The 15,770-nt window shown below is 45.7% G+C and overlaps 1 protein-coding gene across 2 annotated transcripts in view; it reads left to right on the plus strand.

The window, feature by feature from the left end:
* Nucleotides 1-15,770, plus strand: part of PLCG2 (phospholipase C gamma 2) — a 181,700-nt gene that overhangs the window by 110,035 nt on the left and 55,895 nt on the right. For both annotated transcript variants that reach the window (XM_004377718.3, XM_023732536.1), the window contains 9 exons: nt 2,240-2,341; nt 3,670-3,788; nt 5,883-5,968; nt 7,205-7,325; nt 9,395-9,563; nt 10,903-11,007; nt 12,572-12,661; nt 13,357-13,532; nt 15,041-15,241. In XM_004377718.3, coding sequence (XP_004377775.1) covers nt 2,240-2,341; nt 3,670-3,788; nt 5,883-5,968; nt 7,205-7,325; nt 9,395-9,563; nt 10,903-11,007; nt 12,572-12,661; nt 13,357-13,532; nt 15,041-15,241 — 1,169 coding nt within the window. The remainder of the gene's footprint in view (nt 1-2,239; nt 2,342-3,669; nt 3,789-5,882; nt 5,969-7,204; nt 7,326-9,394; nt 9,564-10,902; nt 11,008-12,571; nt 12,662-13,356; nt 13,533-15,040; nt 15,242-15,770) is intronic.

Below are 15,770 nucleotides of genomic sequence, written 5' to 3' on the forward strand. Positions count from 1 at the left end.
GCTCGGTGTATGTTGGCACCCATGGGCCAGGGAGGCTGTCTCTTCACCGCCTCTTTCTATCTGCCCTTAATACTTACTGTAAATATCCTGGTTGACCCCTCCCATCCAACTCCATGCGTCTGCTAGCCCATTTGCTTTTATTATTCATAAAGATATTTTAGAATATTCAAAACCCAGAAAGCATTAGTCAAAGTTGAATCTATGTGTCCTCTTTCCTAGGAATATTTGGGGTTCCAGGGCTTGAAGAGGAAAACAATAGGGCTACTTTTCTTTCTTTTTTTTGGATTGTTGAGTTCTTTCCTTCTCTCTTGCTCTTATTTACATTATTTTTTATTGTGCTAAAAACATATATCACATAACATGTGCCAGTTCAACATTTTTTATATGTACAATTCAGTGACATTAATTACATTTATAATGTGCAGCCATCACCACTGTTTCCAAATTATTACACTACCAGGAACAGAAAGTTAGTATAAGGTTACTTTATTTCAGTGAAAATACATACAACAAAACCTTCACCAATTCAAGTTTCCACATGTACAGTTCAGTGACATTGATTACACTCTTCATGTTGTGCAAACCTTTGTCGCCATCCTTTAGCAAATTATTCCACCACCATTAACGTACACTCAATGCCCACTAAACAACTCCCCCCAAGATTAATTTTTATTATGCATTCTTTTTCTAAAGGGCTTCCAAAGTTCTAAGACTGTGTGGAAGCTGTTTGTGAACTTGTCATGTATGTTTCAGACGTTATCATGTCTGAGTACCATTGCTTGGCTGATCCTTTGAAAAGAAGATGTAGGAGCAGATTTTATGTCAGTTTTCCAAAGTTCAATTATTTGGAACCTGGACTCTGCTACTTACTAGCTGTGTGACTTTGAACTGGCCATATGAACTTTCCTGAGCCTCTGTTTCTTCATCTCTAAAATGATGATGATGATATATGACCTGCAGAGTTGTATGAACCCAATGGGATGATCATAGAGATGATGATGTACAAGCTACCGTTACTTATCACTTTTTGTGTACCAGGTGCTGTGTTAAGCACACAGCCTTATTTCATATAGTCCCTCGCAGAAGCCCTGTGTGGTAGATACGTGTTTTTCTGCAAATAATGTGTACATTATATGTTTTCTTGCCAACTGTGCAACCCTGCCCCGCACATTCTTTTCTTTTTTTTTTTAACTGTAGTTTAGATGAAGGTTTACAGAACAAAGTAGCTTCTCGTTAAACAATTAGTACATGTATTGTTTTGTGACATTGGTTACCAACCCCATGACATGTCAACACTCCCCTTCTCACATTCAACTGTTGAGCTAATAATTATTAATTTAAATTTAAATCAGTAGAAACAAGTGTACAGTTTCGATTATTTATTTTCTGACTACGGGGAGACTACCAAACTCGATCCATGACTTCTTGACCATGGCTTATACCTTTATTATACAATTATGATCAAAAGTAACATTTTCGGACTGTTTTCATACAAATAAGCAGGAGATTAAAGAAAACGAATAGAAGGAAAAAAATGAACAAAATGATATGATTTACCTGTAACATGGGAAAATGGGTGAATGAGACTGAAATTCACTTCTGGAAATGTCACGAGACATGCTCGGTACATGTATGGGCGCACTATGCCAGAACTGTTTCACTTAATTTCATCATTTCCATGCATTGTATGTGTGGGCACTCTATTTATGTGGGTGTATTATTTGCAGAAAAATATGGTGCTATTATTATTCCTATTTAGTGGATGAGACACAGAGAAGTTAAGTAACTTGCTTGAGGTGACCCAGGTGACCAGTCCCCACAGTCTGATATGACCACTGTGTTCCATGGACAATTCATGCTAGCATAGGTTGGAAGTTGGTACAGTGTGGCCCACCACTTGTTTTTGTAAATAAAGTTTTATTGGAATGTAGCTACACCCATCTGTGTACATATCTTCTGTGGCTGCTTTCATACAACAACAGCAGAGTTAAGTGGTTGCCACAGAGACCGTATGGCCTACAAAGTCTAATGTATGTACTACCTGGTCCTTTACAGAAAACATTTGTTGACTCCTGGCAGAGGCCATGCACAGAGTAAGACCACAATATGTGGCACTTGATTGAATATGAATTCAGAATTCTGGTGACTTTTTGGTCTGTGATTTAAACTGGTCCCCGAGGGATGAAGAATGTTGTCTGTCCTCTTTGTGGTGATTTCTTGTTTCTCTTTGTATTTTAAGGAGTCTTGGGCTCAGGATCTAAACAAAGTACGTGAGCGGATGACAAAGTTTATTGACGACACGATGAGGGAAACGGCTGAGCCCTTCTTGTTTGTTGATGAGGTGAGTGAGCTGGATTTGCTGTCATGATGTTTTCACCTTTGGGTTCATTTCTCTGTCCTCTGAGGTTGATTTTTTGGTTCTGTTTCATTGAAGGGCTTTGCTTCAAATGATTCTGTTAGGAGCTATTTTTTCCCTCAGTTTCTGGATTACTCTAGCCTTTTCTCATCTTTTTCTCTTGCCAGTGTTGCTAGCGTGGGCTCATCGTTTTCCCTACTAGAGGGAGTCTGCTACTAGGGAGAGTCTAACCATTATAAACAGAGGAACACTGTCCAGAGGTTATGAGGTGCTTGCTAGCAGTTGGAATGGTTGATGTGGGCCATGACTAGGCAGCCTGGGACGGGGGCTGAGGGGAACTGGGGAGCATCTACCTCATCTAAAGATTGTTTCCAGGGGGCAGAGTATAGGTCCAGTGTCACTCAATCTTTGTTTTTTTTTCTTTTTTTTTTAAGGGGCTAGGAATTGGGATATTTATAAAAGTTTCTGTCTTTTAGATGTTAGGTTATTGGTGAGTTCTGTGTCTTAACTTGGGTGGTGGGTTCACAAATGTTCATTGTATTATTATGCCTTAAAAGTTATATAGAGCTAGTTGCTGTGGAGTCACTTCTGACTCATGGCAATCTCACGCGTGTCAGAGTAGAACTGTACCCCACAGGGTTTTCAAATCAGTAGAACTGATTTTTTGGAAGCAGATCACCAGGGCTTCTGAAGCACCTCTGGGTGGACTTGAACTTCCAACCTTTGAGTTAGCAACTGTGCACATTAACTAGTTTGCACCACCGAGGAATTCCTAAAAGTTATACAGGGGAAGCATATATTCTTTTTTCTTTTTTTCAGATATATGTTCTTTTTTTAAAATTGTCCTTTAGATCAGAGTTTACAGCTCAAGTTAATTCCTCATACAAAAATTTATATACGTATTGTTAGGTAACACTAGTTACAATCCCTATAATGTGACAGCATACTCCCCATTTCCACCCTGAGTTTCCCGTGTCTATCCAACCAGCTCCTGTCCTTTCCTGCCTTTTCATCCTGCTTCTGAACAGGAGCTGCCCATTTGGAAGCATATATTCTTGTAGTATCAGGTATTTTAGGACAGACATTAAAAAGAAAAATACTGTGTAGGTCATTGAAACACATCTCTGGGCTAATACAGCCTTTTGCAGTCTGTTCCCTTAGCACTGAAAACCTCAGAGAAGGAGACCTGGGGGTCATCTGTTGATTTCATTCATCAGAGCTGCCTTGTTTCGCTGTTGGTACAGATCAGAAAGTACCAAACACAACCCTTCTCATCCACGTTAGTTTAGTCTTTGTGTTTGTGACTCTTTTAGTTCCTTACGTACCTGTTCTCACGAGAAAACAGTATTTGGGATGAGAAGTATGACATGGTTGAGATGCAGGACATGAACAACCCCTTGTCTCACTACTGGATCTCCTCGTCACATAACACGTGAGTTTCTCAAGGAGGCTGTGATGGGTTGGGCAGAACAAGGGCAATATGGTGGCATTCCAAAGTAAAGGGTGCTGTGGAGCTGGCAGGGCCCCGCTTCTCAAGTTGGAACGTAAAACAGCTTCTGGGTGGTGGAAATGCATCTCCCTTCCCTAGTTGGCATTGACAAATAATCCTTTTTCTAAGGCCATAAAAAGCAAATTACCAAAATAGTCTCCATGAACCACAGCCTCATCTACCCTGAGACCAGAAGAAGTAGATGGTGCCTGGCTACCACTACTGACCATTCTAATCAGGGACACAGTAGATGGACCCTGATAGAATGGGAGAAAAATGTGGAACCTCAAATTTCTAAAAAACAAAACAAAAAACCAGACCTATTGGACTGATTGAGACCGGAGGACTCTCTGAGACAATTACCCTGAGATACTCTTCAAACCTTGAACCAAAACTAACCTCTGAGGTTACCTTGTAGCTAAATAACAAACTGGCTCAAAAAATAATATCACTGTACATACTATGCTCTTTCAAAAAATCACCTGTATGAGACCAAATGATCATCAGGTACTTTAAAACAAAGATGAGAATGTAAGGGGGCAAGGGAACTAGATTAATGGAAATGGAACAACCAGACGGAAATAATGAGAATGTTCACCCATTGTGAAGAATGTAGCTAATGTCATTGAACAATTTTTGTAGAAATTGTTGAATGGGAACCTAAACTGCTATGTAAATCTCCACGGAAAACACAATGAAATATTATTTAAAAAAAGGCAAATTTTCAAAACTGGTTTTCATGTTTTGGGCATCTCATCATTGCCACATCGAAGCAATTTGATTCAACTAATATTTATTCAGTGTCTACCCCATGTCAGGCCCTTTGCTGGGTGCTGGGAGTCGAGTAGGGAGCAAGGCAGGAGTGGTTCTTCTCCTCACGTGTTCAGAGAGGAGAAGGCCTCCACTGGGTCTTAAGGATGACCAGGAGTTGGTAAGAGGGACAGGCAGATGAGGTGAGTAGTATTTTGGACAGAGAATAGCATGTGCAAAGGCCCAGGGGCAGGAGGAACCAAGAGAAGTCTGTTCAAGCTAGAGTGGAGGATCCGAGAGAGTGAGTGGCAGGAGAGGAGGCCAACAGGGCCAGCTTAAGCAGGATCTTATAAGTCAAAAGCAGCAGCCTGACCTTTCTCATGAGGGCAGAAGGGATCACTGATGGCTTTTAAGTCAGAGAACCACAAGCTCAAATTTACCTCTCTGGAAGATTACCTTGATTGCAAAAAAAAAAAGAGATACGAGGGGAGAAATGGATGTTTCACTCAAGGTCTAACATTTAGTCTGCTTAACAAGGTGAGAGGGTGAAGTCTGTGGGTCACAGGCATCCAGGCAGCTCCAGGTTGGCACTTTCCCAAGTGCCATTCCCGGGGGGCTCTGAGAGAAGGCCTTTGCGTTCATCCTCCATTCACTTCAGAAGGCAGAGGCTTTCAGGGACAAATTAATTTCACAGTCCTTATTTTTGGTTCTTTCTCCTCTCCCCACCCCTACTCATTGCTTTAAGAGTTTGTGACTTAGAATGGTGACTTCTACCAAACACAGGGGACAGTTAAGGAATATAAATTCTTAAAAAGGGGGAGAGGGAGTCATGATGAAGAAGAGAGCGCATAAAAATAACAAGTGTTACTATGAACTATGAGCACCAAAACCGCTGTAAGTATAAGAAGTATTTTTGTGGCAATTTTGGTGGACATAGTTCACGGCTGTTATATTCCATCAGTAGTTGCTGAACAGCTTTTCTATGCCTGGCTGGGAGCCCTGACACCCCATATCAGGCCCAGTCCCTGCTGTGGGTGGTTGTTAATTTATCATCTGCCATCTAGCTCACTCCTGACACCATTTGACCTGGTTCTCCTGCAAGAACACAGTCTCACCCACACACTTGGAGTGACAAGGTGGTGACTGCTCACATTCTGCAATAGTGGCTTCTGTCTTTCTAGACAGGAAGAACTCAGGACTCTGGGGGCTCAGGCTTAGAAGTTCTCCAAGGGTGCTCTGAGGCATGGTGCTGCCTCCCTACACGCCTGTTCCCCTGGTCTCCTTCAGGTACCTCACGGGTGACCAGCTGCGGAGTGAGTCATCCACGGAGGCATACGTCCGCTGTCTGCGAATGGGCTGTCGCTGCATTGAGCGTGAGTAGCTTTTTCCCAGACCTACCTGGGTGGAGATAACAGTTACGGTGAATCAAGAGTAGCCATGTGATTACGCGAAGCTGTTTTTATTTTTCGGGTGGGGGTGGGTGGGACGGTTCAAGGGAGAACCTGGGTGCATGTAGCATCTGTGATGAGGGATGCGGCCACGAACAGCCAAGGACCTTTCCCTAGAAGAAAAGTGTTGCCAATACAAGGAGTATTGTCCGCTTGGTGCAAACCCTGTTCTGGTGGGCATTGGCTTTGGGCATTTAGAACGCATCCTGATATGATGAGTGACCTGGGAGACTGGTAACAACGACGGCTTCATTGACCTCTGTCCTCCCTCAGCTACCTTCTGGGTTTTTAGAAAAAGGCAAAGAAATTACAGCTGGCTCTTGGGTATGTACAGGTACCAGATATCACCTATATTGGGGGCAGTGTCTTTGAGCAACTATGAAAAGAATGGTCAGGGGGCCTGCATCTGCGCCCCGGCAGATGGGGGGGCCTTGTTCCTTTCTCCTTTCCTTTTACCTCTTTAGTTCTTACCCTCCCGGCATAGGTGTATTTAGCCCAGAAAAGGCATCAAACACTGATTTAGGCTCTACTTTTGTTGAAAACACTCATCATGGTATCAGACTTCACTAGCAGCTATTCGTATGACCTGTTTCCTAGTTGTTTCTTCTTTTTTGGGGTAGGAGGAAACAAATGTGAAAAAATAGATTTTGAAATCGTCAGCTGTTGTGACCTCTGGTGGTTGAGCATATGGGGATGTTCACCATCTACATAATCTGTTTCTGTTTGAATATTTTACTGTGAGCCTTTAATTCCTTTAAAAATAAATTTTTTATAGCTTTGTATTACTTCCACTAGCAGAAGAAGCAAGCCAAGTTTTGAACGGGTAACGTCAGAAAATAAAATGGCATTATAATTACCTTTTAAAAAAGAACGATTTAAACTAGTCCCCTTGGACAACTGTATTATTGCATTACAGTTACCTTTAATTAAAAAAAAAAAGTCTCCCCACAAGACCACAGGTACATGCATGTCCTTGTGTCTGTGGCCACCACAGTGCAATTATTTGGGCCTGGAGCTCTGCGTCCTCGTAATGGAGCTGGTTGTGGGTGCTGGGGTTGATCTCAGGCTCTTCGGCTGAGCAGCATGTCTGCCCATTGGCGGGCATGTGCAGATGGACAGCAGATGGGAACAATGTTAAGGATGCCGCATTTCTCCCCTTAGTGGACTGCTGGGACGGGCCAGACGGGAAGCCCATCATCTACCATGGCTGGACGCGGACCACCAAGATCAAGTTTGATGATGTTGTTCAGGCCATTAAAGACCATGCCTTTGTCACCTCAAGGTCAGTTGGCTGATTGCTTTCCAGATGGTTTGCTTTTAAGGGAGAGGCAGCTAGGGTTCTCTAGGTATATCTGCATCTGGTGAGACAGAGACACATGTGCACACACATTCTCACACACACACACAGTACTCTCATACATACACAATACTCTCACACATACTTTCACATTCATACGTGCCCACACACACATTCACACACTCATACACACTCTTCCACATACACATACACTCACACAGTCTCTCTCTCTCTCTCACACACACACACACAAGTTGATGCTCCATCTTGGCCGAAGTCACCACTAAGCCCTCAGCTGAGCATTGGCACCCTCTACAGGCTGATGGGGTTATTGAGCCTGAGGGAAGCTCGGGCTGCAGAAACCTTGTGCTGTTTTGTGACCTCTACCGCTGCCTACCTCTTCATTCTCAACATGGCCCCACCTTTGGAACCTCTCAAGAGTGAAAGACTATTAAAACTCCTTTTCTGTCCCAACTCCCTTTTTTTCTGTCCAGTCCTGCCCACAGATCTGTTTCTACAGGTGGAATTCAAAATATAGAATAATGGGGCTATTCGTATTTCTTGAGCACCCCCGGGGACCAGGCTCTGTGCTAGGCTCTTTGCACACATGATTTTGACTCCCCACTACGAAGTGGGCACAGTTGTCCGCATTTAATAGATGAGGCACAGAGGCACTAAGTGTGCACATGCCAACATTTAGGTTGCTTTCTAGGACTTCTTATCTGTGCCACCAGTGGATCTCAGCATAGGGCAGAGGTCGACAAACTATTTTTGTAAAGGATCACATAGTAAATATTTTCTGCTTTGAAGGCCGTATGGTCTCCATTGCAACTACTCAATCTACTGTTGGGCCACAGACAATGTAGACAAATGGGCTATGTTCTAATAAAACTTTATTGACAAAAAATAGGTGGCAGGCCTGTGGACCATAGTTTTCTGACCCCTGATCTAGCTCCTGTGTAATTTCTGATAGTTGGCAAGAGGCATTCTGTGGCTGAAATGGAGAGATGGTGGTCTTTTTGATCACTGATGGTATGGAATAGCATATGTGAGTATGGGTTCTGCATCACTCTGCTCGAGTTTGAATTCCATGTCTGTTAATTACCAGCTTGAGGAAGGCCCCACTCTGTGCCTTGGTTTCCAGATCTTAAACATAGAGTGATTAGCAATTCCACTCCTAAGTATCCAAAAGAATTGAAAGCAAGGACTCAAACAGATACATGGACACCAGTGTTCATTGCAGTGCTATTCACAACAGCCAAAAGGTAGAAATGACCTAAGTTCCATTAACACACACACATATATATATATATGTGACCCCATGTGTGTCAGAGTAGAACTGTGCTCCATGGGGTTTTCAGTGGCTGATGTTTTGGGAGTAGATCACCAGGCGTTTTCTTCGGAGGCACCTCTGGGTGGACTCGAATCTGCAGCTTTTAGGTAAGCAGCCAGTCATTCACTGTTTGCACTGCTCAGGGAATCATTAAAGTACACATATGGAAGCATATGTGGAAAATGCTAAAAGTTGGTGACTTCCGATGAAGGGTATACGAGTGCTCATTATACCACCTTTTCACCTTTCCTGTCGATTTTCTATTTTTCAAAAAAAATATAAAGACTTTTATTTTTTTCAAGTTTAAAGAAATGAGTGGATTGAAAGACAAGTAGAGAAAATCACAGTAGGATTTGTTCCTGGGTATGATGAGCACTGGGCAGAGAATGTGAGAGAGTGCCTGAGTTTGGGAAACCTTGAATTAGACTAGCGCTGTCTTGAGTCCTGGGCTTGTGGGTGCCTGCCCCCCAGCATGTGGTTTCCCCCTTTAGGGAGGGTGGGCATGGAGCAGCCCAGTGCCTGCTCTCCCCGGTTCTGAGCAGGCCCTGACCTTGCTCCCAGACAGGCATGGAGGGTGTGCCCGAGCAGTGGCCCAGTGCCTACTCCCGCTGGGGCCAGTCGGCTCCCAGCTTCTCTGCTGGGCAGGCAGAGGGTGTGCCCTGAGCGGCAGCCCGGTGCCTACTCCCCGGCCCTGACCAGCCCGGCCCCTCTGCTGCTGCAGCTTCCCCGTGATCCTGTCCATTGAGCAGCACTGCAGCGTGGAGCAGCAGCGCTACATGGCCAAGGTGTTCAAGGAGGTGCTGGACGACCTGCTGCTCATGAAGCCCACAGAGGCCAGTGCTGACCAGCTGCCCTCACCCAGCCAGCTTCGAGAGAAGGTTATCATCAAGGTAGGCCCCTGGGCACACTGTGATCTTTCGGAAGCAGACCACCAGGCCTTTCTGCCAAGGTGCCTCCGGGTGGATTTGAACCACCAACCTTTCAGTTAGTAGCCAAACGTTTAACCATTTGTGCCACCCAGGCAGCCAAACCAGTTGCCATTGAGTCAGTTCCAACTCATGGCGACCTCGTGTGTCAGAGCAGAACTGTGCTCCATAGAGTTTTCAGTGGCTGGTTTTTCAGAAGTAGGTTGCCCGGCCTTTTTTCCAAGGGGCCTCTGGGTGGACCAGAACCACCAACCTTTCAGTGAGCAGCTGAGTGCATTAACCGTTTGCTCCACCCAGGGACTCCTGAAGACCCTGAGCACCTGGAAGTATCCACTGAGTTTTGAGGGAAGCTTCCAGCCTGGTGAGGGCAGGACCCAGGGCAAAGGGAGCTGGACCATGGAGGGTTGGCGAGTCTTCGTGGCTACCTCATTGCATTTGCTCTTCTCTGCTCACAGCCCCTCTAGCTTCCCCGTCTCCAACTCGGGACAGCTCTCTGAGTAGCTCCTGGATTTCCCAGCTCTTGCTGTTGGGTGTGAAGTAGGGAAGGCTGCTTCCACTCACCCAACTGTGACACTAAGGGTCTCACCCCTTTCTATTAAAGGAAAAGGGTCCACATAGCATTTTTTACACAAGCACTGTGTGCTGTGCATCGGGCTGGGCGTTCATAAACATTCTCTTCTTTAGTCTCATCACAACCCTGCAGGATGGGGCATCTCAGCCCCCTCGCTCTGCCCCCCACTTTACAGATGTGGACACTTAGGTTTAGAGGTTAAATGACCCGAACAAGCCCACATGGTTAGTCCCTGCCAAGGAAATAATCCGAAGCCAGGTCTGTCTGGCTTCCAAGTTTGTGTTCCTGTGCCTGCTGTTCGAAAAGGGACACTCGTGTTGAGCTTCGCTGTTTACAAGTATCTTTCACACCCACCAGCTTACATGATACTCTGCAGGGGCTATGGAGCTTATATTGTGTCAGGCAACACAGACAGAAGACAACGAAACAAATAGATATATAGATCACATACCTCTAAGGGATAAGAAAGATAAAGCAGGACTAGGGGCTTGAGAGTAAGGGGGCAGGAAGCGGGGGAGTGTGGGCTCTTTTTCGATGAAGTGTTCAGGGAAGGCTCGTCTGACGAGGTGACATTGAGCACAGACCTGAATGTAGTGAGAGGCAAGCCAGGCAGTGAGAACAGAACGTGCAAAGGCCCTGAGGTGAGATGGTGTGGATGAATGCTTGCTGGCTGGCTGATCCGAAACTTGGGTCATGAAGGAGTCATGCTATGTGCAATTTTTTTCCCCTCAGCATAAGAAGCTAGGCCCCCGAGGTGATGTGGACGTCAACGTGGAGGACAAGAAGGATGAGCACAGGCAGCAGGGTGAACTGTACATGTGGGATTCCATCGACCAGGTCGGGCTGGGGCCCTTCTCACACCTATCGCGGCACCCCTGCCACTGGCCGCCTGCCCCTGGGTAGGCCTGTCAATGAGTCTGAGGCCTGCTGGAGGGCTCCAGGGTTACTCTGGGCTTAGTCCCATTTTGACCCTAATTGATTTTTGCCGAATGAATTTATCTTCATAATGAAACTTCATATTTTTTGCTTTTTAATGCTATATTTTAGAATAATTTTATATTCATTATTATATGTAAAACCAAAAAACCAAACTTGCTGCCATCAAGTTGATTCCAACTCATGGCAACTAAATGTATATAATACATATATGTATTTTTTCTTTTCAGTAGTACAGAGTTACCATATATCTTTCACCCAGATTCCCCCAGTACTAGCATCATATTGTTGGTGCAATACTATCATACATTAACATCACTACGGCACTAGTAATTCATTTATAGACCTTCTTATTCCATTTGCACCAGTTTGTCCACTAATATCCTTTATCTGGTCCAGGATCTAGTTCGGGATAGCGCAGCGCGTTTAGTTGTCCTAACTCCTTGTTGTTGTGCGCTGTCGAGTGGATTCTGACTCATAGCAACCCTGTATGACAAAGTAGAACTGCCCTGTAGGGTTTTCTAGGCTGTAATCTTTACAGGAGCAGATCACTAGGTCTTTTCTCCTGTGGAGCGGCTGGTGGGTTGGAACCGCTGACCTTTAGGTCAGCAGCCAAGCACTTAACTGTTGCATCACCAGGGCTGCTTTCTAACTCCTTAGTATCCTCCAGTTCCGGGACATTTCCACTGTAAACCTATTCTTTCATGAGAATAAGGCATTTAGAGAGCTAACATTCCCTTCCCCTAAAACCACTTCTCATATTCCTTTACCTAACATGCAAGCCCATTTGAGTATATTTTTCCATGTCTGTTCTTTATAGCCTAGATAGAATACATTAAAAAAATGATTAAAAGTTAAATAAACAGTTTAGTCACAATTAAATGTTGAAGGATGGGTCTCTAGAAAATCGGCTAAAAAAATCTTGAAAGTATTAAAGAGCAGACGAAATAGGAAAAGACAGTCCCGAGGACATACCAAACAACCCATTGTTCATAAAAGGCTGCAAATTAAATATACTATAACCAGTAACTAGTAACCAGGTCCTGTTCAGTCGACTCTGACTTATGGTGACCTCATGTGTGTCAGAGTAGAACTGTGCTCCACAGGGTTTTCAGTAGCTGATATTTTGGAAGTAAATCATCAGGCCTTCTTCCGAGGTGCTTCTGGGTGGACTTGTAATTCATTATTAATTCATATCTACCGTTAGATACACTGATTTAAAAAAATTCTTAAAATGACAAAAGAAGCCCAAAATAAATAAGTTGTTTTAATAAAGAAATATCCTGAGGTTCAGTGAAGTCATCACCAAGGTCTAGGAAACTGGGAAAGCTGAATGACTCCCCCGTGAATGCTAGGTCACTAGCATTCACTAGACAGGAGGTGGAGCAGTGCTGGGATCAGTGTTGATGGGGTGGAAGCCTTGGGGCCCTCCCAGGGCCTGTATGGATGTGGTCTCCCTTCGTAGAAATGGACTCGGCACTACTGCGCCATCGCTGATGCCAAGCTGTCCTTCAGTGATGATATTGAGCAGACGGTGGAAGAGGAGCTGCCCCAGGTAGGTGGACACCCAGCTGCTCTTGGCCTCCTGAACTAGGCTGCTCCTTGGGGTCCTGAAGACCTCCTACACTGCTTCTCTGGGCCTCTGGCAGGCTGGAGTGGAGTTCCTCAACACTAGGGAGGCACCTCTTTGCATACCAAAGCCTGCCTAGCTCCACTCTGATTGGTTGGCTGGCCACATGCTTAACCAATAGGGTTCAAGGCTCTCTAGGCCTTCTGAAGGGCCTCACCAGCCTGAGGTGGTGGCCTGTGATCCCTGGGGACAGTGGGGACATGTGGACGCTCCCTGCAGCCCTGGCCTGGTCCCAGGCTTTCCTGCCTTCTCCCCTTAGCTGGGGCCATCCTTTGGTATTATTTCTTGAGTGTAGCTGTCAAGGCATCATGATTGTCAGACTTACTGTAGAGTTGAGGGCCCTCATGGGAACCCCTTTTCTCATGACTCAAGGAGACCACTGTAAATGGGAGCTCTCAGGAGTGGGTGGCAAGCAGGACAGTCAGTGGACAGTGTCTTCTCAGACCTTGGAGTGAGGGCCAGCCAGGGCCAGCCTCTCTCTCTGTCCAGTCCCAATAAGCAGGGAGCCATATCACTGAGTCAGCATGTGCCAGAGGGCCTGTTTGGTGATGCTGGGTTCTGGTCCACACTGTTCTGGGCTAATGAGCTTACAGAAACCCCCTCCTCTCTTTGTGGCCCAGGACACGCCCCCCACGGAGCTGCACTTTGGGGAGAAGTGGTTCCACAAAAAGGTCGAGAAGAGGACCAGCGCCGAGAAGCTGCTGCAGGAGTATTGCGCCGAGTCGGGGGGCAAGGACGGGACTTTCTTGGTGCGGGAGAGTGAGTCCTTCCCCAACGACTACACGCTTTCCTTCTGGTATGTCCCTCAGCCCTGGGCCCGCCAGCCACTCACATCGGGGTGGTGTGGGGCTGAGAATCAGATAGGCCTGGCCCAGAATCTCAGACTTCATTCAGTGAGCTGTGTTGAGCCAGGACTAGGGTGAGGAGGGTGAGGCACTCACCTTGGTGCAGGGGTTAAGGGGAGCCAAAAAAGTGTGATCAAGATAAAAAACATTTTAATACTATGCTTTAAAAAACCGTGATGAACAAAAGAACAACATTTTAAATAAAGACACTTGTGCCATGAGGCCTCATCTGCCTCTAATCCCAGCCCTGGAGTAGGGGTGGTATGACTCAGGGCAACCAGCTCAACCTCTCAGAGTCTCTGTCTTTTTATCCATAGAATGGGGATTCCAAAGGTGGCCTTATGGAGGTGTTAGAAGGATGCAGTAAGCGTGCTCATTTGTTCATCCATGCCTGCATTAATTCATTCTAAGACATTTACTGAGCGCTTACTTGGTACTAGGCACCGTGTTGTTGTGTGTCGACAAGTCGATTCTGACTCATAGTGACCCTGTATGATAGAGTGGAACTGTGCCATAGGGTTTTCTAGCAGATTGCCGGGTCTTTTCTCCCATGGAGCGGCTGGTGAGTTCAAACCTTTTGGTTAGCAGCTGAGTGCTTAACCATTGTGCCACCAGGGCTCCTTAGGCAATGTGCTAGATACAGTAATTCATCAGAGAACTGACAGACCAGGTCCCAGAATAGACAGACCACTCTGTCCTCGTGGAGGTTAGAGTCTGGTGGAGGAGACAGACATTAGACAAGTAATCATACAAATGATGTGTAATTACGGTTCTAATAGTACAGTGAAAGACAAAAATACCAGATGTTATGAGTCTGTGACAGAGGGGCCTCCTGTAATGTAGGGGGACTTCTGAAGTCTGTTACTGGGATCGAATGTAATAGGCGGGGATGGTAAGGGAGGAGTTCCTGAAGGGAAGGGCATATGAGGTAAGGCCTGAAGGATAAAAATTAGTAATAATAAAATAACAGTGATAGCTAACACCTATGTAATGCTTACCAGGTGCCAGGCAGCACACCAGGCGCATTTTATGTGTGATCTCATTTAATCCTCAGGACATCTCTACGAGGTAGATACCGTTACTATCCTTGCTTTAGGGTTGAGGAAACTGAGGCTCAGAGAGGTCAGGTAACGTGTTCAAGGTCACTTAGCCTGCAAGTGGCAGAGTCAGGATTTGAACTCAGACTGTTTGGCTCTCAAGTAGGAGTTACATAGGTAAAAGGGGACAGTGAGTGGGAGGAGTAGGTAGAATGTTCTGGAATTAGGGCAAAGGAACAGCCTATGCTAAAGCCCCTGACCTGTTCTGAGAGCAGAGAGAAGGCCTGTGTGGCCAGAACATAGTGTGAACCCCTGGGGTTCTGCTGCAACTCTGGTCCTGGCCTGTGTTCCTGGAAGCCGGCTCAGTTCTAGGTTGCGGGCCAGCCTGTTGGCATGCACTCACAGCATCCCTGTCCCCACAGGCGGTCGGGCCGGGTCCAGCACTGCCACATCCGCTCGACCATGGAGGGTGGGACCCTGAAGTACTACCTGACTGACAACCTCATGTTCACCAGCATCTACGCCCTCATCCAGCACTACCGTGAGAGCCACCTGCGCTGTGCTGAGTTCCAGCTGCGGCTCACCGACCCCGTGCCCAACCCCAACCCGCACGAGTCACAGCCGTGAGTGCGCTGCTGGTCCCAGGCATTGCTATTCATGTGTTAGGGGGATGTTCACGATGAACAGAAAAATGCAGCTTGTGGGTGTGCTGGGCCGGAATTCCTGAGTCCCCTCCCCTGGGCCCACTGAGGCCTCTTAAAATCCCCAAGGGGGCCTCAGTTCCCATTACTTTTGCCTGCTCTACTCTGCTCTCTCCTCTCCTCTTTCCTTTCCCTTCCCCTTCTTTTCCTACTTTATCTTTGGAATCCTGACATCTTGGGCTTTGATTTTCAAATGTCAATTTTTTTTTTTTTTTTTTTGCCTGGCAATATCTTTCTGCTTGTCAAAGCTCCTTCCTGTTTGTTCTGAAAACAAACAAGGAAAACATAATTGTAAGGTCCCCTTTCATTTTTTATGTAGTAACTAAAGTGAGTGTCACCTATGCCTTGCAAAGGTTTTACAAGTTCTAGAAATAAAGAAAAAAAAAATCTCAGCAGAAGGCTGCTAAAATTCACTTTTCTGAGGAATTTGTACTAACTTAGAGCAACTTTT

The sequence above is a fragment of the Trichechus manatus genome, unplaced genomic scaffold (genome assembly GCF_000243295.1).
Source record: "Trichechus manatus latirostris isolate Lorelei unplaced genomic scaffold, TriManLat1.0 scaffold00053, whole genome shotgun sequence".
Taxonomy (NCBI): Eukaryota; Metazoa; Chordata; class Mammalia; order Sirenia; family Trichechidae; genus Trichechus; species Trichechus manatus.